This window comes from Streptopelia decaocto (genome assembly GCF_964273445.1).
Source record: "Streptopelia decaocto genome assembly, chromosome: 4".
NCBI classification, from domain to species: domain Eukaryota; kingdom Metazoa; phylum Chordata; class Aves; order Columbiformes; family Columbidae; genus Streptopelia; species Streptopelia decaocto.
Window position 1 is genome coordinate 52,839,016 of NC_138658.1, and position 25,399 is coordinate 52,864,414.

The 25,399-nt window shown below is 42.5% G+C and overlaps 1 protein-coding gene across 2 annotated transcripts in view; it reads left to right on the forward strand.

The window, feature by feature from the left end:
* Positions 1 to 19,160: 19,160 nt before the first annotated feature.
* Positions 19,161 to 25,399, forward strand: part of BEND4 (BEN domain containing 4) — a 42,342-nt gene continuing 36,103 nt past the window's right edge. For both annotated transcript variants that reach the window (XM_082052127.1, XM_082052128.1), the window contains exon 1: positions 19,161 to 19,577. In XM_082052127.1, the coding sequence (XP_081908253.1) occupies positions 19,223 to 19,577 (355 nt within the window). In that variant the 5' untranslated portion in view covers positions 19,161 to 19,222. The remainder of the gene's footprint in view (positions 19,578 to 25,399) is intronic.

The following is a 25,399-nucleotide window of genomic DNA, read 5'->3' on the forward strand; positions in this document are numbered from 1 at the left end:
CGTTATACCACAGAGGCTGGTGTGGATTTTTTCCAAATATGCTTTTTTTGCCTAAATGCCTTCCAGTGTTACTAATTAACTTCCTTCTCTTTTCCCTGCAGACCTGCCTGTGAGGAAGAGCACTGTTCAGCAAACAGCCCTGAGCACTACACACTGTTCTTCATTTCAGCGGCTGAGAAAACACTGTGACTCTTTAGGAGGTATCACGGAAGCTCAGTGAGAAGCTGAGCCGTCCCCAGCAGGCTCGGCGGTGCTCAGGCCCACACCACTTGCAGCCCAGCCCTTGTTGATGGCAGGATACATAGTGCACTTCCTCTGTGCGAGATCTGACAACACTGCTGCCCTGGGTTGCCTCCAGGCAAAATCCAGCATCATTCATTCCCGCTCTCTGCTGTCGGAGAAGTATCTGTGCCTACCTCTGCTTCTCATTTACATTTGCTATTAGGGTCACCTTATAGAGCCCAGCTTGCTGTATTTCTCACTTTAGAGAGGGATGTTTTGTATAAAAAAGGTAAATTAAACCCTTCTCCAAAGGGGGATATTCCCTGGGCACACTTGAGTCCTGGCTTCCCTGCGGCAGCACTGCTGTACCCTGAATTCTGCTGTTCTCACCTGCTTGGTTGCTCTTCCAACCATCCAAAGATGCCTTAGCAAATTCTCTTCCTCCTTGAGATTTCTATCTGTTCTCTGTCACTGTTACTGCTGGCACTGATGCTGTGACGGATCCATGGGCCCCAGCTGTGGGTGACTGAGCCAAAATCTCTTGATATGAAGATGCAGCAGCTCAGGTTGCCCAGCTGCAGATATGCCAGGCTCTCCTAGCAGCAGGTACCACCAAGAAAGCCTTGGATAAGTTAATTTGTCACTGAACCTGGGCCTCCCAGCGTGAGGAGTGTGTTTCAATTCCCCTGATCCTGTTCCCCTGAATAAGATGACTGATGCCAGTTCACTAAGTGACACTGACCACTACATCTTCGTATTTTCAATTTGAAATATTTAAAATTATATTTATTTTACTACCATTAAATAAATTCATATCTATAAGATAGTAACTAGTACTACTGTTGGAGCATGGATTCAAGAAATTAAAGTAATTCGTATTCAAATAAGATGGTGTGGTTATTAAAAGTGGGAAGCAAGTTACAGAATAGGGGTGTTAGATCATGCATTCTTAGTTACACATTTACTATATCTATAACAGCTCACTTTTCTATTTTAAACCCTGCTAAGTGGAGACTATTTAAATGTACTGCTTTAGCAATAAAGAAAAGGTCAATTCAATGTCTGCCTTGGCCATTAATCAATCTTTCCCATACTTTGCAATTATCTTGATTGCCCAGTTGAATGAAGCATGGGACACTGATCATCTCTATGTTCCTTAGTTATATCTGCTCTTGGCACCTTTTGTTTTTCGAGACCAGAGAGGATATTTTCATATGATGACTTTTTTCCAAAAAAGGTCTCCAACTTCTTCCTCTGATAAGCAACTCCTGTTCTGCCTTATCTCCCACCATTTTCTGTAGCAATTTTGCAGGCTGTTCCACATAAAATTTTGAAGTGTCTTTAATCATCTCAGGCAGCAATTTTGTGTTGTTGTTTTCCTCTCTTTTTCAGTAATCTGGGATTCCCAGCATTATTCTCTCTCTCTCTGATTATGAATTGTAGCTTTTTATTTTTAGAAGGAGCTTAATGCAATGCAATAACACACAAACACAGGAACAAATTATAGACATGAAAAGATCAGATTTTTTTATAGTGATAATTCCATTTTACTCCTGGGTGTCACACATCCTCGAGGGACCCCAGGACTTCAGCAAGAGCAGCCAGATAGCTCATTACCAAGACAACCAGGGCTGCACAGCAGGTCTCCATCCCCAGGTGATGGGGAGGGCCTTACGGAAAGAGTGTGGCAGGGGACAGGCAGCAGGTCACATGCGAACTGCTTAGATCCAGCTCAGGGACTGGAAATGCATGTAAAAAATGTCACACAGAATGAGCCAATTGTGCAGCTCCCATATGAGCTCTGGGACATGATTTAGTCTCAGTTCTGCTGTACACAAAGTACCAGGGAGGCAGGGGACCTGTAAGGATGAAAACCTCATCTTAATTCTTCTGTACTGAATTCACTGGGAGTTTGGGATGTTTGAAGAATGCAGAATGGGATCCTTTGGAAGTATTTCTCACCCCCTTTGATCATCTCTATAGCTTGACTGAATGAGTCATGCAACTGAGCTCCTTCAGATATCCATTAATGCCAGGCAAACAAAGCACATTCAAGCAACCACTGGTTTTTAGGAGCTTGGTTTGGTTTGTTTTTTTCCTGTTCATAAATAGCTTGAGAACAAATGTATTCATTTTTCAAAATCTTTGGCCAGTAATTTTTGCAACTTACACAGAGCCTACAATTTGCTCTGGTAGCTTATGGTGAGCAGCGTCTTCCTCCAAAGCTGCATCAGCAGACAGGCAGCCCCCACAGCCTTTCAGCAAGAGGAACCAGCAACATCAGCAAACCCCTGCAAACCTCGTCCCACGCTAGAACTAGCGTGCATTGCTAGTGTGAGGCTCAGGTGCTCCAGCCACATCCCCAAAACCTGGATCAGGCTGGTTTTCTGTGTCTTGATATAAAAATTGAGGTGGAATATTGCTGGCAATGGGGCTCCTATTGTTTCCTGGTGCAAAGATTGTGTTACCAGAGAGATAACCACAAGTGTTCACATCTCCATTCTTTACATACACCCTAAAAATCAAGGTAATTTCCTCAGCAGCTCAGGGACAGTGGGATGAAGCTGGGGAAACCAAAGCCCATCCCACTCCCCAGTGCACCACAGGGATCTCTAAGCCATGGTTGAGCAAGCCTGGACCTTTCCAAAACAGATATCACCTTGGGTCCTGAAAAAGATCAGATGAGGTTGCTGGAGTGTTATATCCCTTTCTTCTCCACTCTTCCACTCTTTGATAGCAGAAATAATTTGCAAGGATGTTTGAGTAGACCCTGCTGCTCAGCATATCCTACTGGCTAATTCCTGGTGCTTCCCCACTCAGCATATTAACCACCTACCAGATGTACATACCTCTCCCTGATGAAGACCTAGAGACCCTGGCAACCTGGTTTGCCCCTTTTTTTTGTTTGTTTGTTTTTAGCACTTTTTTTGAGCCAGATACTGATTTTATACATTGCAGAGCCATGTGGCATCCCTTGTGGTACCTTGTTAGATCTCAGCCCTGGGAAATGGTGCATGCTGCTAGAAATAAACAGTACAGCCAGGTTAGCATAGGTTAAGGGAGATTATTGTTATGTGACTTTGTCACATTTCTTATTCTTCCAAAAAAAAACCCCATAGTGATAAATGAAATGATACCTCTAATAGAGAATTACTAGCTGCAAAATTACAAACTTCAGTTTCAGTAATAGTGCATTCAGGCAATATTTACATGACAAATAAGAAAAACCTCTGACAGAAGAATCTTTCATATACTTGTCTGGTTTTATCATTCAGCTCACAGTTTTATCTTGCATTTAATCATATTGCCCTTCATCTGCCATCCAGTAGCCAAAGTACTAAAATAGCCTTAATCTCTCTGTATCTCATTACAATGTAAAACTATGGTTTTGCAAAACTTTCTGTTAAGTATGATATATGCCCAAAATGCATACAGGACATGGAATAGTACTATAAATTCTAGAACCATCTTAAAAGCAAAAGCACTGGATAAAATGATACAGAAAATAGAGAGTGATACCTATATAAAGTGATATTAATAGATCATAAAGACAAATGAAAAATATCAAACACAATCTCATCTAATAAAGAACACAGAGAAAGGCACATCAGTAGGTCTGATAGCATAAGGCTTACCTTGAAGATTGCATCCTTCCTTCCTGAGAGGGCTCCATGATATCTGTTTAGGGCAAATACAGATATGGAAAAATCACTTTGTTTTGTTTTTAATCTCTAAATCTATAGCCAGTATGATATAGCATGTTTTCAGGCTAGCACAACATGATACAATAAGTCAACAATATTTATAAAGATCACTGTTTACTTGATTAGCTCCTCATCAGCTTTAGGCCACAGATACCCAGTACCACATAGCGATAGGTCCTTAATTGGATGTGATTGTTGTCACACCTTGGTGTTAAATTTACTCTTCACCTGCCTGGCATTTACAAGTGGAAATCCCCTCAGGCAAATGTATGTGCGAACAACTAATTATTATTATTATTATTGCTGTTATTTTAGCCTCAGCTTAACAGAGATTTATAATCTGAAAAATAGCAAGTGGCACTGTGGAAGTCTCTGGAATGACTGAATTTGGGCTGTAATATTATACTGCAGATAGCTGGCAATTTATTAGTTACACATTCCATTTGTCTACACCGGTTTCTGTATATTTTAAGATCTCTGCTTCTAAGTATCTCTGAGACCCCTGTTGTTTCAATTACTTGTCACTGTGGCCTGAGTTATCATTACTACACTGAGGAAAATAAACAACTCCTCTTATTTCTGTTGCTAGAGCTGTGACTACCTTAGCATGATCAAGAAGCAGCATAGGAAGGAGAAGTGAGTGCCATATGGTAGGTGGTTGATCCTAAATCATATTCTGCTCTGCCAGCTTTGTTATATGGTCTTAGGCAAACCTTACTTTTTGGAAGAGGTGAGTGCTATATAAGACCACAACATATACTGACTACACAAGATCAAATAGTGCTTTTGAAATTATGTGTCCTCTGCAGTTTCTTTGTTGTAATAGAGTTGAGACCCGATGCTAGGAATACTGGGAGTCTCTTTGATATGGCAAATTCAGAAATGCAAGATAGAAAGAATAGGCATCAGAGCCATTTAATTTGCATTACAGTGTGTGGCAATCAATGTCAATGTCAGTGCACGTTCTGATGGGGATAGCTTTAATACTTAGAGTTTGAGATGTTTGTCTTCTCACGTGAAGTCTTAATGCTTTACTGAGTATCATTTTTGACAACTGTCCCACAGCCTTACTGTTGCTGTCACAGTCTGGATACAGCTTTAGCTGGTTCTTTCTGTGAATCTTTTATTAATGCTCTCTCTGCGGCTTCTTTTTATTTTCTCACAGCCAGTACTAACATTTGACCCATTTAACATGGAATTTGGGCCATGTAATTTCTGCTAATTTATTATAACCAGGTTCCCCCTGTTGATTTTAAAAGTCCTGGTCTACAAGGATTGCGTCAGCCCTGAAGAATGCAGTAGTTCAGAGTTATATCTCGTCTGTGTCTGTGCATCACATAACTTAAGTCAATTTTAAGGGCAAAGAATTACGTCTTCTTTTATTTGTTTACAATGCCACAGAAGTTATACATTAAGAGGTCTTTCCTTTATGGAGGAGCAGAAAAAACACCCTGCCAAATGCAAAGCTCATACAGAATCCTGCTGTTACCATTCTTGCAAACATATATTTTGTCTAATTTTTTCCCGTTAAGTGTATTGTTACAGAGAAAAACTGCTTTGCAAACATTTAATGGCTTCTATCAACCGGAACAAATGAATCCATAAGTTCCTGCCTCTTTAAATATCTTTTTTTTTGCCCTGATATTCAAAGGAAGCAGTCTCTGGTTGCTTTTTCATGCAGGTGCGAGACTGCGAGGTCTCAGACATTTGAACACTGCTGCTTCTGCTCCCGTGTCATGGACTAACCAACTTGCAGGCTCAGACTGCGAACTGCACAGCTACATCACAGGATGATGTTTTTCCTTATTCTGCCTGTAATAGGCTACAAGCAAAAAATCTCTGGTGGTAGGACCTGACACAGGGCTGAGATCAATCTTAACATGGCCAGTGTGATCTGTTAAAGGCTGATAGTCGGAGTCCAAAATCTTTGATGCTGCCTTCCCCTGTGAGTTTTCCTACCCCTCATTGTTTACTTGGAGGGTGAACCAGGAAATGAAGTATCACAAAACAAAAGAAAAACAAACAGGAGAGCAAATGTGAAAAGAAAAGGAAGAGATGGAAGAAGAGGTGTTAGGGAATAGACTGCCTTAGCTTATTGAATTGTTGGGTATCCGTATCCTGCTTCTTATAGAACTTGTTTAGAAACTGTTTATATAGAATTCACTTAGCATAAGTAAGCCTGCTTAGCATAACTTCTGCAAGCTGTGAACCTTTGAACTTTCTGCTTCATTAAGTAAAAAAGACCACAGAGTCTTCAAGCTAGAAGATAAAGGGAGCTGCATCCTTGGAGATAAGTAAATGAACAGAACTGCATCTAACAGAAGACAAAATAGAAGAATGTTTCGATTTGCCAAGAACTTATTTTTCTCCAGCTGCAGGTGCAAAATAGCAACTGAAGGTCAAGACTTTGATTGATGGCCTGCCTGATGAAAATGAAGAGATCCAATGAAGAACAGGGACACCCCAGACTCTAATTTTGCGGTTGGTCTGGAGTGATGCACAGCGGGTAGAGGCTTGGATTCTGGGGGTATAATTGTCTATGCTGTTTTTCTTTGAGGGCCTCTCTTCGGGAGGCACCCAGCTCAAGCTGCTCTACACTGTACCTTGCAAATAAATGATTTATTTAAGAAGAATTTCTGGAATTCATCCCTGAGTCACTGCTACGGGAAACCTGGGGAAACTTCCCTGGAAGGTAAATATGCATAGGTTCAACTTGTTGCTTTACATTCTGGAACAAGGATTGGTTTGGTCTAAATAGGAAATTTGACTAGTACCAAGTCAGAACTCGATTTATAACACAGCAGCTAACCACACATAAACTGTACAAATGGTGCTCATGCATAGCCCGTGCCAAGCATGATTCCACCTGAAAAGAAAAAGGTGTGAAACCCGTCCATGCTTTATGTGAGATTTTTTATTTTCTCAAGTCTGGTTGACCTAAAAGTGGATTAAGCATCCCAAAAATCTGCAAATTCAATAAGAAAAAAGATTCAAAACACAGTTCCAGTGCTCCTATACCTGTGCTTGGGCATGGCTAAGGTTTGATCATATTTCCTGTACCCTGTCTTTCACCAGCAACTCCTAAAGAAACTACTTTATCCCATCACACCACTTGTTCAGGCTTGTGGACCTTTCAAAGCATGCTGGGAAGTCAGAGAGCTATGAAGGGCTCCTTCTGAGGCTGCCTTTATTCCTGCTCCACCTGTGGACATCACCATTGCAGTAACTGCTCCTAGCCCAAATGTCTTTGTGCTGTGTAGGTTGTGATGTTGTCACCTGCAAGTTGAGTGCCAAATCCTGCAGATGGGCAGGCACAACTATAGTTGCATGCGGTAGGGGACAGGCACTGGAGACATATCTTGAGAGAGAGAGCTGTTTCCAACCATGTCTATCCTCCAGGACAGCTGCTCTCCACAGATCTGGCCCTGGAGGGAATATCATCCGTCAGCAGACCTGAGTGCTGAACATCTCCAGGGTCCTTATTTTGGAAGGAAATTCTGCTGTACAAGATGGGAAGAGTCCACAGTGGACTCACACAGGTCACCATGGATGGATTGTGAGCAGATCAAGGCTGCTGAGCTCTCCAGGGACAGTAGCTGCTGGTAGCTGGGTCTCACAGAGATAAAAAGGTTGGCGGCCTCTTGTCTATCCATTACTGAAATGATTACTCTCCAATTTGGGAAATAAATATTGTTGAAAAATAAAACAGAGACAAAAGGGTTATTTATGATCTGCACTAAAGATGTGTGATGGGATGCAGAGTTACATTTCCTAGTGCTGGGGTGTTGTGCAGTGATTTGCTCCAGCGTCAAGTTCTTCTACAATGCTTGTATTTTATGCCCTACCTAAATGGCAGAACAAAAGGGAATTAAACTCCTCAAATTACTAACGACCTCTTTCTTACCATACGGGTAAGTAATGGGACATCTGCATATAGTCAGTACTTTCAGTTTATTTCCTTACCACAATATTGTAATTCTTCTCACACTTACTTTTCCCCTCCCTGCTTGAAAATCCTATTGTATGAGCTACTGTAGCATGGAAGATGTAAGCATCAAGCTTGCTTTTCCCCACATACAGAAAATAAACTCCTCCCTTGATAAAGACAGACCAGCTTTTTTATTTGGTACCTCACCCAGATGTAATCTCAAGATGTTACAGACAGATCAGCATTACAGACAGTTACAGACATTTTACAGAATACAAAATTAAGAATTCAGGTCTTTTAAAATGAAAACTGACACTGTTTTTATATTGCTCTATCTGCAAAGGCATGAAGAATCTCAGACTTCAGAGGGAGTAAAAATAATCACTCATATATTTTCTAAAATATCATTAACTTCCCCAAAATAACCTTTATATATGCATAATGTTGTAATTGTAGATTATTTGGTGTTAATTATACATAATACCTTGCTATCTGTCAAGACTTCCTTAGAATCTAATTCCCAGAACTAGTATTTCTTGATCTTTAACTACGTAAAATACTGACTTCTAGACCTAATGAAGAGTAAATTAACAGACCTTAAAACTGCCAGTGGAACAACACTGTCCTTTCAGGCCTCTCAGTGAAGGAAGGACTGTTCTGCATTTTGGGGGGGAAAAAAAAAAAAAAAGCCTGTTTCTTTAGCAACTCAGTGAGTTTTTAGCAACAATTGTTTAAACAGAACCTCATTAGCATAAGAAAAAGACTCTTGGTAGAAATGAATTAGCAGTCACAGTGCAGGTGAAGCAGGCAGATAATATATGCAAGGTAAATGGAATTTATTGTGAATATGGTCTATCACATGCCTGTCATCTCCACATGCTTTTTTTTTCTGACATACACTTCCTTGTTACAGGAAAACAGCCCCACTTAAGTTTCCGACTTCACATGGAAAGAGCCTGTACCTGGAGGGTGTGTCATCTCCTACGGCCCTTTGGGTACCTTTGGTCCAGAGCTCCAAGGGATGCTCACCATCACTGGCTGGGCCACCCAGGGCACTCCACGCCAGTCAGCAGTGGATTGCGACAATCTCATAACCAACACTTCTGGTACCTGAGTCAGGGAGAGAAGTCGCTGAAGCACAGGTACTTCTGCCTAAAAAATGGGGAAATATGAAGAAGGATCCAGTTTTCCTCTGCTCAGTGCTTAAACACCCTGGTGTACAGACCTAGGGCAAGATCCTGCTTTAGTGTGAAACAGTGAGTTTTATGTTGTTATCACTGGATTATTTATGTGCACACAAACACCTCCAGTAAGGAGTGGTTGAGAAGATGGTATTCTCAGCTGTTAAACAGGGGCCACATCTTTCCTAAACCAAGGGGTCACACTCACCCCTCATTTCCTTGTGGCTGTACCCAAATACAGAATATTACTATCATCATTATCATGATCATGATCATTACTTTGTATGGAAACACTGGTAATGGCTACTCTTCTGAAACCATGGATAGCAGTGGTTGTTTGGAGAAAGAATAGAAGAAAAATTAAACAAGCCCTTCCTTCCCAATGTTAGGGAATATACTGCCTTAGCTTATTGAGTTATTTGGTATACTGTTCCTTATAGAACTTAGTTAGAGACTGCTTATATAGAATTTGCTTAGCATAAGTAAGTTTGCTCAGACTGCAAGCTGTGAACTTTTGAACTTTCTGCCTCCTTAAGCAAAAAAGACCCCAGAGACTGTTCAAGCTAGAGGATAAAGGAGCTACATCCCTAGAGATAAGAAAAGGAATGGAATGGTGTGTCTTAAAGAAGACAAGAAACAAGAATGTTTCGGCTGTGCCAAGAACTTAGTTTTCTTCCCAGCTACAGGTGTGAAGTAACAACTGAACGTCAGGACTTTGACTGATGGCTGGTCTTGTTGGTAAATGGCAAACAACTACTTGCAGAGATAAGAAACAGCCTGCCTGATGAAAATGAAGGGATCCAATGAAGAAGGAAGAAACCCTAGATTTTAATTTTACAATTGGCCCAAACTGATATGTGAGGGGTGGGAAGCTCAGATTGTAAGGGTATAACTGCCCAAGGGTTCTTTATTTGATGTCCCTCTAATGGAGGCACCCTGTTCAAGTTGCTCTATGCTGTACCTTGCAAATAAATGATTTATTTAAATAGAATTTCTGGAATCCATGCCTGAGTTGCTGCTTCAGGATACCTAGAGTGAAGAAACTAACACCAGATAGAATATTCCAACTCCTAGTCACCAACAAGTTACTGACTTCTTGGCATAGGCATCGTTCCCATAATTCACATATAATAGTTGACATTGGCACTATACACATTTCTCAGATGTCTTTTGGATGCATTATACTTCAGACATCTCCAACAGTCTATGGTGGTGAATTCATGCATGTGGCATGTAAAATAAGCTTGTTTTAAACTTGCTTGAGTGAACGTCCCCCAGCTTTTACAGTTTAAGGAACGGTGAATCATCATTCTGGACTCACCTTTTCCACACTACCCATGGTTTTATAGCCCCTTGTTATAATCCCTTTCAGTTATCCTTTCTCCAAACTGACTAGTACACATTTATTTGGAGTCTTTTCACATGGAGGTCTATAGAAATCTAGCTGGGTCCTGCCTAATTCACCTCACACTTTGCAAGATGAAAAAAAAGTAGATATTATACTGTATAATCTAAGAAATAATATTTGATCATGTAATTAGACTGTTTCATAGGCAAATGCACTAGGGAACAGAGTTAATGTTGCGTGTACAACCTTAATTTTATTTCCTGACTTTTTAAATGCTGAATTAGGCAACTTTAACATTTTCTTAATGCAATTTTTGTATGGAATTTTATATAGCCTATTACATATGCATGCATATTGAAATATGGAATACATTAGGCTGTAGCACACAGACTGTGGCACACACATCTGAGTACTAGATGTCGGCACTAGTCTTGACTGGCAATGTGACAAAGTTACACAGGTCATTTCAGAATAGTGCTGTCCATGCTTTTGGGTGTCACTGCCCTGTTGTTTATTCTCTAAATACTATAAGTCTTACAGATCAGTGATACAGAGAATTAGCTTGAGAACGTTTTTTTTAATTGAATAGATGCTGCTTTTTACAACCTCCTCCTTAGAAAGCTAGCCTTATTCAAATATTTAAGCTTCAGTAAGTTAAAAGTATGTCCTCAGAAGCTTTAAAAATTATGAAAATGTAAAATAATACTACAAAAACATAAAATAATTTTCCAAACATAATGATACTGTGGCTTTACTTACTGATCTCTGCAGACCTCCCTGGGTATGAAGAATGTACAATCGAAAGCTAAGAATCTCCCTTTTCAAGTGGTATGTGTAAGAAGTCCTTTTCTAACTACAAAGGGCTATAAAATGACTGACTTCAAGGCTGACTTGTAAAGGATTAGGCACTGTCCTTTCTGCATCTTGTTCTGCACTGTATGCCAGAGATATCTGAAGCTACATGGCAAACTTAGGGGTTAGAAGAAATCCTTTGCAGAGACATATTCCTGAACAAACTGCAGGGAAGACACTTGGATGAACCAGAATATAGGATTGATTGATGTAGCTAATCTAAATAATTCAATATTCAGTCATCAAATGAAAAATAAAACACATCATACATGCGTTGTCATGAGTGTGTGACACAAAAGGGTGCTGTTGGACTTGGGGTTTTATTTCCCTGGTCAAAGACATCTAATATGTGTCAGGATTACAAAAGGTTAATATCATATGACAGGAGCAAGAAATCTACTGTCTTCAGAGGTTATTCTTGAAGAATGTCACTATGGACTGGATGGAATATACCACTAATAAATTACAGCAATGTTCTTCCAATAGACTAAGTGATTTTTAAAAAGGGCAAAAACAAAAATCAAATAACATATTCAACTAACAGGATTTGATCAGCCGATCATCTAGTGAATATTTTAAAAGCTGATCTGATGTATAAATTATTCAGTAGAAGCAGGCAAAATTAACAAATTATGTATTTGCTGAACAACAGTTAAACCGTTCAGCATATATATAATTAAATATTTATTCATAAATATTTATAGATAGTTCTTACACTTTTTTTTGTTTTGGCCAGGTGAATAAAAACTCCTGACTCTTATTTTTTTTCTTCTGAGGAAAGTGGAAACAACCTGTCTTCAGAAAGCTTGATCTCGGGTCAGCATCTCAGTGAAGCCAGCTTCATTTGCATTTTTAATCAGATGCCTATGTAAGCGAACATCTAAAATCTTAACTGTGCAAGTGTCAGATTTTGGCCTTCCATTTTCCAGTTTTCTGGATGTGTGTGTCTGCAAGACAGTGTAAAGAAAGAACGGCTATGTCTGTGGTCGTGCTTTGGCCAGATTTATTCGGGTGATGTATTTTTTTTTCAAACCTGAACAGCTATCTTTCTCAGTTTTTGGGTTTTCCAGGAGCCACAGTCTCTCGCTGTCATACATATATATATGGTCTGAAAACAACAATTAGGGAAGCTAAAGCCCTTTCTTTGGAAAGCGTGGTTTCTTCCATCATTAATATAGCTGATCAGAAAGAATTTTTAACCCAGCAAAAGAAAATTACAATAACCACAGCATTAAATGAGGTTGGAGAATTACAGAGGAAAACAAACAAACCCCTCAAAAAACCCACAACCCTTTTTTTTTCTTAACAAGCTAAAACCTACATAGGTCAAATGGATGTTTGTGGAGGGAGAGCAAGAAATACTGTCTTCCTTGAAGAGCCATTTTCCTACCATCTGGGAAGAAGATTTTAATACTTTTTTAAATGTTAGTCCAGATTAAAATAATGTAAATTACCTAAATTCTAATCTCCTTTACTCTAACTAAAGGTGTCAGAATCAGCACCACAAACAGTAAATATTTCCAAGGATGGTAGATGATATAAGATTTCTTCAATTATAAATTAAGAGATTCAGGGACAAAACATTAGCTAAAGTTAACTCACACCTCTCTGTTGATATTGATTGGCAAGATTCTCTCCTGTTTAAAATCTAAACCCATTGTCACATAGCAAAAAGCCAATAATACAATAACAAGGATGCTGAATAATGGCCAGGACATAAAGAGATTCTCATGATACAGTAATCACAAAAGTAAAGCTGATAGATGCTTGGCATATTATCATATTATTATCTGAGACAACCACACACATATCATCATCTTTTTCAGATCCTTTGCATTTAAACAAGTAGAAGCATATGTTTTTATAGAACATCACTTATTTGAAGTGTTGTTCTTAGTTCACCTCTGGATCACGTCTTCTGGGTGCAACTCATCTATGTGTGGAGGGCCAGAGGTGAGTGGTGCATCAGCTGAATTTCAGCATCTGCACATTTACCACTGAGCAAACATGGTTTCACCTATTAATTTTATTCTTAAGCAAATGCAGCTTGTGATGGACATGTTCCCAGGCACAAAGACTTATAGGGTGATGGAATTTCTTCTCACTTGAAACCACAGCAATCTGCTGACCCTGCTCCCACCCGATTTTGCCTTTATGTGCTGTTGTCTACTTTTTTCCACTTATTTTAACATGGCATTCAGCTCAATTTGCGTTCCAAAGATTTTAGCACCTCTCCCAACTGAACTATTTTGTGCTCCACCAGCCAGTGTGCAATCGAGGTCTCAGAAGACTCCAGGTTTTGTCCATTGCTTTCCTCTTTTCTGGACTCTAAGTAATTATTTTACCCCCGAGGGTGGCTTTTTAGGGTTCCCCACAGGATTACCAGTGTTACTTCTATGATATTATTAATGCAGAGAAGTCCTTCATTTCATCTCCATGAAGTGGCTGAACTCTGAATTTAAGAATGAGCTGTTAAGTTGTCATGATTTAATGTAAGATTTAGGAGCTGCTTGAGAATGAAAGAGTGATGAAGGCAAATGCAAGGAAGATTTTATACCCTGCAGTTCCTAGTAGGGCCTCTTTAATGCTGGGAAAGGCATCTCATCTGTCCTGAAGCCTGTCTTCACCAAACAATCATTCCTATGCTTTCAACACAGTTGCTATCTTCAGGCATCTGTCAGGCCCATGTTTTTCTTCAAATTAAGCTTAGTTGACTCTGCTTGGTAGATGCCACATGGCTGATCACATATGTCCTGTTTTGTTTGAACCACAGTCAGATTCCCCATCTAGATGAGCTTAAGGAAGATTCTGCTTCCAGCTGTTTTCCCCTGTCCATCCCATCTGCGTTTTAACTGCAACTGATACACACAGCTTGCTTGACAAAGTTTGATGGTATTTCTGAACAGTCACTAAGCTGTGTAAGTGCTGGGCCCAAATGTAACATTCCAACACAAAACATCAATAACTTCCCTACTTGGGGAAACCAACGTTTTCTGCTCTAATTGAGTTCTAGCTCAGTGTGACTTCTCCTGCCCTGTAAGGACCACCTTTTTGCAAGCCTGGATAACTGAGGTTGGTAAGCACATGAAAGGCAAGAAGTAGAAGTGGTGAGAGTTGCACAGGTTTGGCAAAGCAGCTGGACTCCAACCCGTGGAGCATCAGCTCTCCCTTTCAGCACACACCAGCAGACCTTCTGAGGTGCTGCTCTCAAATGGCTAAGTGCTGTAAGATGGCATCGAAATGTTGCAAAGAGCGACTAAACATTATAGAGCAACTCTACGTTGCATGGTACAAGCCAAGATGAGAGCACCAAGCTTGGGTAAGGGCTAGGGCAAGAGCTAATGCTCCAGGGAGTTGAAGCTGTTCAAAATTACTCCAATACAGACATGAAGCATTTTTAGGGCAGACAAAAGCCTGGAATATGTTATGTCATCTGCTTTATCCATGACATATTTCTACAGAATTCTCAGCAACAAGTGCCCTATACTATTTCTCCTTCTTAAAACTGTTTCACGTATGCTGTCTTTAATTAAAACAAGCTTTTCCATGTGTCCACAATTGATTCTTTAAAACATTAATAATTTTCCCTACATTGGGTGTCAAAGCCATTACTTTTTCCTGTGTATCCTTTAACTATATTTAAATAATTCATTTATCCATTTTCCAGCCCTCAGGAGACCAGTCCTTTTTTTTTTTTTTTTTTTTTTTTTACACAATGTGATTCCATTTGAAACACAGGATTTTTTTATTTTTCCTACTCCTAAAGTTATAGGATATTTTCTTTCTTACCACTGTTTACTCAGCACAAGAACCCAGTTAGCTACCATTTAGCCACCATTTTATTAAGACACAAATGTAGCATGGAAATATGTGCCTGCCTGTGTATAAATGCCCTTTCCACTGCTCATCAGTCTTGCACTAATTAGAAAGACAAAAATATTTTAAACCCAATTAATGTCACTGAGAAACATTCCAATAATTTTCAAAATAAAATGTAACCATGATAGATACATTTCAATTATTTCAAAGCATTTTCACAAAGAACTGAGTAAGCGTAAGGCTAAAGCAGGGACTAAAAGCCACATCACTTGGTTGATGGATCTCTGACACAGGATGTGGATTAAGGTTTAAGTGAGAGCAGCAGTTCATGTTCTCTCTCAAAAAGCTTCTGAGTCACCTGATTAAAGTGCAACCTTGACAAATATGCACAGCGTTGTCTCTCACAGTTGGAATCACCAAAGAGGCTAAAAACAGCACCATGCGCCGCATAATCTCTAACCTCAGGGGACAACAAAAACAGAGAATTGCTGTGTCAATCTCATTTCCTTGTTAGGCTCATTATCATAAATGCAGGCCTTTGGTTTTGAATGCCACACTTCAATAACATTTACCTATCAACAGCTGCTGAAATATTGAATTCCACAGTCATCTTTTCCTTTTGATGCTCTCGCTTTTGTTTCTTTATCCATAAACATGAGCAACTGAGCTAAGCTTAAATTAACTAGCTGGGGTTAAATGTTTAGGGCAGCAAATTATGGCTAGCCTGCTTGCAGAGTGGTTTAGATTACAGGGGAGAGTTGCCAATCTTAGCTCTCATCATGCACTCCAAATGTGCAGAGCAATACTGGCAGTTCATGGCCAAATCCTGCATGCTTTAGTTATCAGAGGAGCACTGCTCCCATGAATAAGTGGAGCAAGATTTAGCCCCAGCTCGGAAGATAGAGATGAATCACACTTTTATTCTTTGAGTACCTCACAGTACCTTCAACACAGGCATGCTCAGTGATTGATAGCCTGTGTCTAGATTGGGTATTTTTCTATATACTGACAAATATTCCCTTTGCAGTGATTTCTAGGAGCAGAGTGTACACTGCAGCAATGTTGGGTTTCTTATTTTTCGTTGTGCCCTTTGTTTTGATTAGGTTTTTTTCCAAGGGTCAGTTACTTCCCATCCTTTTTCTGCTCAGAGTGCTCTGAAATAATCCTGTTACAGATCTCCAGCTCTTAGTATCAGTAGAACAGTGGAAAGTTGCATCAGTAAACAGGTAGGGAAAGACACAACCTTCTCTTCAGGGTTAAATCCCAAGTGGTGGCAGTCTAAGGAAAATAATGGTGTTTGGCTTTCTTGAAATGAGATGCTGCTATCAGCTAAGGTTTGGGTTGTTTTTTTTACTTGATCAAGGCAAGGGCTATGTGTTAACTGTTTGAATCCACTGTGCAACCAAAATGGGACTCTAATTCAGAGATAAATATTTGGTTAATAGTTATTTCATGACTACCTGCAGTTACTCGTGAGGCCACTCGGGTGCTGTAGGATGTGCCACAGGGAGCAGCCATGGAAGGGGGCAGCCCAAGCCACTTGTAGCAGGTACAGCAGCATCTCCACGTACTCTGAGACCATCACCTCACCCCGTTTGCCTCTTTGCCAGTCAAGGGCCACACTCCTCAACTGCAAAACAACGTTAGTCATCCTGCAAGAGCAACTGCATACCTGTACACAGCTTATGAGTAAAATGGTGTTCCCCTAAAAAGGTGCATCCCACAAAGCCAAAGGTGGGACCACCAGGATTAAACACTTTTGTTCCACAGGACGGAGCTGCAGGAGCCCCTCAGGTTTGGCACAACACACTGCCTTTGGGCCATGGCACCAGTGTCCCTCCTCTGAAACTCAGGGGAAGAGCCACAGAAGTGAGGGAAAAAAAAAAAAAAAAAAAGAAGAAAACAAACAAACAAACAAACAAACAAAAACCAACCAAACAAACAAACAAAATCCACAACACATCATTTTTCAGGTCTACATACCTAGAAGGAGCACTGAGAGCAGAGCAGAGGAAAAGCCAAGGTTTCCTAAAAACAACTGAAGGGGCATTTTTAGTGGTCCAGTGATGGGTACTGTCATAAACCTCAGCAGAAAGAAACTCAGTGCATAAAGTATGTATTCCGTTTTTTTCGTGGATGAGGTCCCTGCTTCATTTTGGTGGCTTAGGACCCCATTAGCCTCAAACTTGCTTCTTTCTTCGCATCCATAGAGACCCAGCATCTGCCTGAGGAGCTGCAGGGACCCCCAGTGAAGGAGGCAGCTTGGAGGACACGATCATCCGATCCTGGTTTTCCCTGTTTGTAGGAGGCTGGTGGCAGGCAAGGGTTGTTTCCTCCACCAGGAGCAGAGGGACAAGCATGAACACTGAAGAGTAGTGAGCTCCTAGGAATGTAGTTGACACTGGAGCAGGCAATTTTTTGCTGTTTATTTGAATCTAACTATTAACAGCCTAATATTAAATTTGTACAATTTTATTACCATACTGACCTCAGACAGCAGCTGGCCACAGCTGTGGCAGAGGCCAATCAGATGAGACAAGGTGGAGGACACAGTTAATTTCTGAGTAGAAGCCAAATTTCTCTCACACTTATTTCCAGTTTCTCTTTGGTGTTACAGTACAATATTTTTTTTTAAAGCACAGATGATCAGAGTCAGTCAGAAAACAAAAAGACTTAAGATTGATTTTGCTTAAGAAAATGGTGATTTCTATTACACTAGCCCTTACTTAAAGGCTTTTGGCTGCTACAAGGAATCGATTTATTCTACTTGTCAAAAAAATCAAAGTCAGAAACAACCCAGCTCCTTCTACACCTTGCTTGTAGAAGTTAGCTGACTTTTTGCAGAAGAGGGGCCAAAGACCGCAGGAGTTAATTACATCAGCAGAGAACGGCTGCTTTTCGTTTCCAGCGAGCCCAACTCTGACTAAATAAATAAAGCTGAAATGGGAGAGCAATGAGCACAATAAGTAGCCGAAACTCCACGTGATGACAGAGGAATGATTTCCCACCGCCACTGCTTAAATATAACTAAGGTGTTCTGTAATTTTACTTCCAAAAGCCAGAGGGCTTATTGTAATCCTGATAAATTATAGCAGCAGAAGCAGGAGAGAAGTGGGACAGAAGAAGGGAAATGTTAATGCAAAATATAAAATTGCCTCGCAGAAAAGAATGGGGAGAGCAAGCAAGCGGTTTGTTATCGTTTATTTTTCTTCAACATATCATTCAGTTTCAGCTGTCTCCCATTGCACCCAGATCACCATTTCTCAGAAACGCCTCTCGACGGCATCTCATTCTCTTCCTGTCTTTCACCAGCGTTTCATTATTTCCTAACTGTCCCTGAAAGGGTCTGGGCAGGAGGCGGAGGAGAGAGGCAGGCAGACGGGAGAGGGACGAGGCTTCGCCTCACGTGTCACCTTATTTAAGCAGTTTCCAAAAAGCAGGCGGGGGGAAGAGGGGAGGAGGAGACGTTGCAAATAATGTTAAATGTGATTAATCTCCTGGATTCCTGGAAATCTGACATGCATGAGTTACTGCGAAACCTCCTTTATTTCTCCATGAAATGCTTTTGCATAATGAGAAAGAAAATGTCCTCTGTGCCCTAATCAACTCTGACAGGTCCTGGACTCCCAAATACTTTTATTTATGGCATTATTTATTTTATCCCTAATAACCAGGGAGGCGGGCCCTCGACTCGCTCCGGGCTGGGAGGGGATGGCCGGGCGGCCGGCGGGGCACGCGCGGCGTGGCTCCGCGCCCGGCGGAGGGACCACAAAGTTTTTGCGGCGGCTCCGCGCCGCGCGGGGCGGGGCGGTACCCCGCGGCCCCGCCGGGCAGGGCCGGGCCGGGCCGAGCTGGGTGGAAGCGGGGGAGGCTCCGCGGCCGTCCGACCCCCGCGGCGGGTCCCGGCTGCTCACCTGCCCCCGCGGGGGAGTGCCGGGGGCGGTGGCAGCGGCCCCGCCAGGGCCCGCCTCCCCGCCCCGCTGCCATTAGCAGAGATTACCCTAAACACTTGCCGGTCGCCGCCCGTCTCCCTCCAGGCATTGGCGCGGCCGCCTGTCAATCAGGCCGGCGCCCCGCCGCGCCGGGGCTCCGCCGTGCCACAGAGACGAGCCGCGGCGGCGGCAGACACAGCCCCGGAGCGGGGCCGCGCCGGGGGAGGCGGCGGAGGATGGAGGAGGAGATGCAGCCGGCGGAGGAGGGGCCCAGCACCCCCAAAATTTACAAGCAGCGGGGCCCCTACAGCGTCCTGAAGACCTTCCCCGGGAAGCGGGCGGCGCTGGCCAAGCGCTACGAGAGACCCACCATGGTGGAGGTGCCCCGCGGGCGCGGAGCGGGGCAGCCCTTCCCGCACGCCGCCGAGCCGCTGCCCTACGCGCCGCACGGCCCCTTCCCCAACGGGCCCGCCCGCCCCGCCGCCGCCCCCAGCGCTGCCCAGGGCCGCCCGCCGCCGGCCCCGAGCTCCTCCGGCCGCTACGGCCCCTGCCCGGCGGCAGCGGGGGGCGGCGGCGCGGAGCTGAGCGCAGGTACCCGCAACTCCTCCGCCGCGCAACTTCGCGGGGCACTTTGCAGCAGGCGGGAGCGGAATGGGGGCTGTGGGCTACCCCCACACACACACACTCCTATCCTGGGGGGCCGGCGGCGCGCTCGCCCCCCGCAGGGTTTACCCCATCGGGGCTGGCGGTGCCGGGCGCTCCGAGGCTGGGTGGGAGGGGAACGCGGCGAGCGGCTCGGTCCGTCCGTCGGTGGGCCACCGTTAAAGTTCCCGGGGACGGGTGGGGCCGCTGTCCGGCCGGCATCTCCCCCGGGGCGGCGGGGGGGAATCGCTGCTGCCCCCGCTGCCGTCGGGGCGGTGCCGGCAGCTACTCGGGACTTGGCGGGGCAATTGGCCGCCGGCCGGTTCGCACCTGCGGGAGCGGCCCCGCCGTCTGCGGGGCGGGGGGGGCCCGGGCCGGCCGCTCCGCCGCGGTAGCGGCTGGGGAGGGCGGCAGACTGGGGCTGGCTGCCGGGGGGAGCTGCTGGTAATGGAGAGGCTGCTGTGGTGGTGATTTTAACAGAAAGAAAACAGATCGGCTGCTTGCCTGCACCGTTTTCCTAAGATGCAGCGAGGAACAGGAGATCAGATGTTTTTATTTATTTTTTTTCTTTAAAGGTGTAAGATACCGAGATACTGAAAGCATATCTTTCTTCTAGTGATGGCTTGGAGTTAAAAACCACGTAGATCTTGATATGCAACCTAAATTTGGCATCAGGAAATGGGAAATTGCATCTTTAAGCAGAGTACAATCAAAAATGAATTACAATAAATCCTATATAATTGCATAGGTCATTCTCTTTAATGAGATTTTATTAACCTGACTGTCAAGCTTTTGAGTCAGGCAGATATTTTATCTTCTTCAACTGATAAAAGTGTCAGCTATAAACCACCATATAAATATTCATAAATCTACACATCTGTGGCAGCCTATCAGCATCATTCTTTTGGACATTAAAAGCATTCTAATTACTTTCTGTCTAGCAGAGCTGAAATGCTGCCTGTTATAGTATGTGCTTGGCAGGCATGATTGCTTTTGTTTGCCATCACAAATAGCAGCATCCTATTTTATATACTGATGGTCCAGAATATATTCAGGGTTTGACTGAACAGGATGAATATTATGAAGCACCATCTGGTTTTGATAACATTGGGTATATTAACTCATCTGTTAATTTTTGACACATCATTGATTTATTTATTTAGAAAAATTGGATCCTGTTTTGGTATGTTGCTGTTTGCCTTTGTAACAAATGTGATGACATTTCCTTACTAAACAGGGAGATATGCTAGTTAATAGGATATATGGCTATGTTTTAATGCCTGTTTTTGCTCAGAAGCAGCTGTATACTGGATGAATTTATTATGTCTTGTTACAGATAATTCAAGTACTTTACCAAAAAAGTTTAGAATAGATTAGGCTGAAAATTCACAGCTCTGACGCATAGTCCCGTGATCCATGGAAGAAGGTCATCTTTTCTTTTTTCTTGAAACTACTTCTTATTTTAAATGCCCAAGTGGTGGTAGTTCAGTATTTTTGTGGCCCAAAATCCAAATGCTGCTTATGAGTGTGACACCTGTGTTTCTTTACAGAAGCAGATTGTGCCATGGAAAACATTCAGCTGTCTCCTAGATGATACACGGGGCCATATTCGCAGTGAAGCTCTCTGGGATTTCATGAGCAGAAGTTTGGACTTTCTCCTGCCTCTGTAGATTGTGCTAGCCAAGAGCTAAAGCAGGCTTCAGAGTTTGTCATTGATTCAGTCCTGTGCTAAAAAAACCAACCAAACGACCATAGTTAAGGGACTGCTCATTGTGCACTGAAGTTCTGTGAAGTCCCTGTCCCATCACCTGCACATCCAGGCTTTACTTTTACTTTAGGTTCCTATATAGGTCCCAACATACCCTTCTCTCAGCTAAGGCTTTTAAGTCAGAAGCAAAACAGAATAGGAGAAAACAAAACAAAAACTTACTATGGTGTGCTGAAATGGAATTTTGAATAGAGTCAAAGTTTAGACCTTTGGGGTGTTGTAGTTCCTGAGGTGCAGGTGCTTTGCTGAGCTATGGACCTATCATTCCAGCTTTGAGATTAAGAAATACCAGGTGCCTTGTGTTGGAGGAGCCGTAGCACGGTTAAGCTGAGCAGGGAGCTGTCGAGGGGTAGCAAGTTGGGGCCTTGAGGCTGTAGAATCATTGAATGTCCTGAATTGGAAGGGACCCATGGGAATCATAGAGTCCACCTCCTGTCCCTGTGTATGACAACCCCACAGTTCACACCATGTGTCTGAGGGTGTTGTCCAGTCTCTTCTTGAACACTGTCAGGCTTGGGGTGGTGACACCTCCCTGGGGAGCCTGTTCAGTGCTCCACCACCCTCTGGGGGAAGAACCTTTTCCTCATGTCCAACCTAAACCTCCTCTGGTACATCCTCCTGACATTCCCTCTGGTTCTGTCACTGGTTGCTAAGGAGAAGAGTTTGGCACCTGCCCTTCCTCCTCCCTTTGTGAGGAAGCTGTAGACAGCAATGTCTTAGTCTCCTCTTCTCCAGGCTGAACAAACCAAGCGACACTCTTCATAGGTCTTCATCTCCAAACACTTCACCAACTTTGTAGCCCTGCGTATGTATGGGAAGTACTTCCATCACGTCATCCAGAGCCCTGAAATCCTCTTAGCAAATGTGTGAGCCAGTTTAATTGCTCAGGCTGCTGCTGGGGAAGCAGAGCTGGGGTTTTGCCTCTGGGGATGGGGTGCTTTGCATGTGCTCCATGCGTGGTCACTCTGTGCTTTGCCCAGTGCCTGCAGGGTCTCTGCCCAGCCATCTCCTGGGTTCCCCCCAGCAGCAAGGGGCACAGGTTTGGCCCTTTCCAGAACACCTTGTTGTCAGAGGTTCACCTCCCGAGTGGTGGCTGTTGTAGTGGGGGAAGGATCCTTCCCTTAGCAGGTATCCAGCTGCCAGTCTGCTGGGTTGTTCTCCACAGAGCAGACAGTCACCATCCATGACTAGTATGATTTTCCCACTTAGCTTGGCCATAGCACTTGGCAGCTATTTACTTGAGTGAAGAGGTGGAGGGCTGTAGGTCAGTTTTATAGGGATACCTGTTTCATAAGCTCAGTTTCAGAGATTCCTCCCTGTTGCTGATACCTCTTCACTTGTGTGAGCAACAATGAGCAAGCAAGTAAAGCACCATTCCTGGGATGTTTAACTCTGCGTTAGCAACTTAAACACTTAATGCAGTTGATTCTTCATCCTTAGGCATGACATTTCTGGCTGCTTCGGATTCAGAATACCAACTTTGTTTCTGAGAGTTGACACCTCAAACACAGCTACAAGTAAGGATGCTTCCATATTTTGAAGCTTTTCCTGATGGTTAGAACTCTTTCCAAGAATGAACGGTTTCTTTCTCAATTCCTCTTGAAGACACAGCCCTGATTTCCATCTCCAGAAGAATTGCAGGATGAGGGGTTAGGTGCAGGAGGAAAAGCAGGTGTTCACCCTACACCATGATGAGGAAAGCTCTCACTTGAGATCCCATCTTGTATGGAAAGATCCTGCATGAGAAATGCCATCTTATGATGGGAAATGTGGAGCTGCACAGCAACATGAGCTTTCTCTTCTAGTGATGCTGACTGCTGCTGTGGAGTAAGCCATACAAATGGGTGCATTCAAACCACCAACAGATACCCACTTTATCCTGTAAAATATTAGTTCTTTGTTAGTTTATTCAGATTTTCCTGGATGAAAATAATGTTTGTCTTTGTGAATATTTACATGCTACATTTACATGTGTCATAGTCTACCAAAGAAACTCCGTTTCCTTAGGAAATCATGATGCAAACCTTACAGTGTGCCTTAAATTTTAAGATGGAAAGCAGAGAAAGAACAAAGCTGTCTTAGAGGTGTTATCCCACTGCCAAAAACCTGGCATGTTTAACACGACCAGTTAATCAACCTTTATCATGTCCAGACAGAAAAAAAGGGTTTTTATGCAAACAGAGAAGGTGAAGATCATAATTTTGGTCTTAGACAAGAAGCTGGGAACCCTCATCTGGAAGTAGATCTATTGGATCAGTCCTGAAATGGCCAAACACTTGTAGTCTTCATCTGCTGGACTGCCTTGGTGATCTTCATGCAAAATGCCCCAGAAATCATAACTTAGCCAGGATGGGGGGGGTGCCAAATGCTCTTGAGTTTTGTGACTCAGGCATAGATGTTTGCAGCAGTGTTCATATCTAAAAGCATAATGAGAAAGTCTGTATGCATGGATGAAGCCATTTGAGGGGTGCAGAGCTGCTGCCCCAGGATCTAAGATAATAATAATATTATTACAATCCAACAAATAAGGAAATACAAATCATCAGGTGAGAAGACAGAAAACACTGCAAGGTGAAGAGTGAGATGATTGAAATTGCTAAGGAACCTGGACTTTCAAATCTTGCTGAAAATTAAATAGCAATGAATACGTTCCCCACAGGTGAGAATGTACGGTATTCAGACCCGCTCAGTAGTTATAAAGATGGCTTTTTAAACCTTATGCGCAAGATTACAAGGGAAACTATTGAAGAGCCACGACCTGGATCCAGAGCCATTGAGACCCAACACAATGCCTTATTAATAAAGCTGTCTGGTCTTAAGTATTGAAAATATCATCAGGTGTAGGAAAAGCTGATGTTATACCTGCCAGTCTTTCCAAATATTTTTTCTGATGCATTGGTGTAAGTTGTCAAGTTGACAACCCTGGTTTTAGTCTGGCAGTTGGATAGCGAAGAAGCCCCATAGTTCAGCATCAATGAGGAAAAGATGTAAAGATGAATGCTATATCCAGGAACTGGTACCTGATTTGCCATATGGTAGTGTCTTCTGGTTGCTTGCACTCTCAAATAATCTAGTTAGGAATACTTAACACTTTTAGCAATTTAATCCTGATCTATTAGCACTTTGTGGGCTTGATCTGGCAAGTCTACCTTCAGGCAAAAGTCTAGTTAAAGTCCTTAAAAGTTCTGTAAGACTAAAGAGTGCAAGGTCTGAGTCATTAGAATTACATGGTTGGTGAGCATCATAATAAGGAAAAGGAATATCACAATAAGACTTTATTAAAGTGTTTACACTGTTTTAGCCCGGTGGAGTCTTCAATAGAATCCTCCTTTCCTAGAAAATATACACATTACAGTAAATCAATTAAGAATCATAGATCAGTGATTATTCAATAATATTCACATAAAACCAACTTTTTGTCATTTCTTAGGGACTAGATGTTGCACAGTGCCTGCATTTCTAATGACAGTCAGCCCATAAAAGCTGAAATCCCAATTTATATGATAAATGCTAAATGGCCAACATTTGTTTTTTCTCCTATACAAGAAATAACCATAACTATCATTCTCATTTAGGATTGTTCACACTATGGGTATGTGTACTGTTGTTGGTGTAGAAGTCACATTGAAGTGGTACCTCCTTCAGCACAGAGCTGGATGTTTCCAGAATGTGTGCTGAGAGCATCCCTCACTATTGCTGCCCAGTGGCACCCACAAAAAAAGCATTTGCAAATCTTTCTGCTAGCATTTCAAAATAGCCCTGCCTTGTCATGACTTTCATTTTTGTATCTTTGAGTATGGGTTAAAGTTAAGAAAAAGAACAGTAATTGCTGTTATTGTGTCTTTGTAGTTGATCTGATACTGAAGATTAAATCAATACTGTCATTTCTGTATAAAATTTCAGCTATTATCACAGTGGATGTGCCTAATGCATTCAGTTTTACAACAAAACTAATCATTAATTTTATCTTTTCTGATGTTAGTGTGTATTACAGCATTCTTCA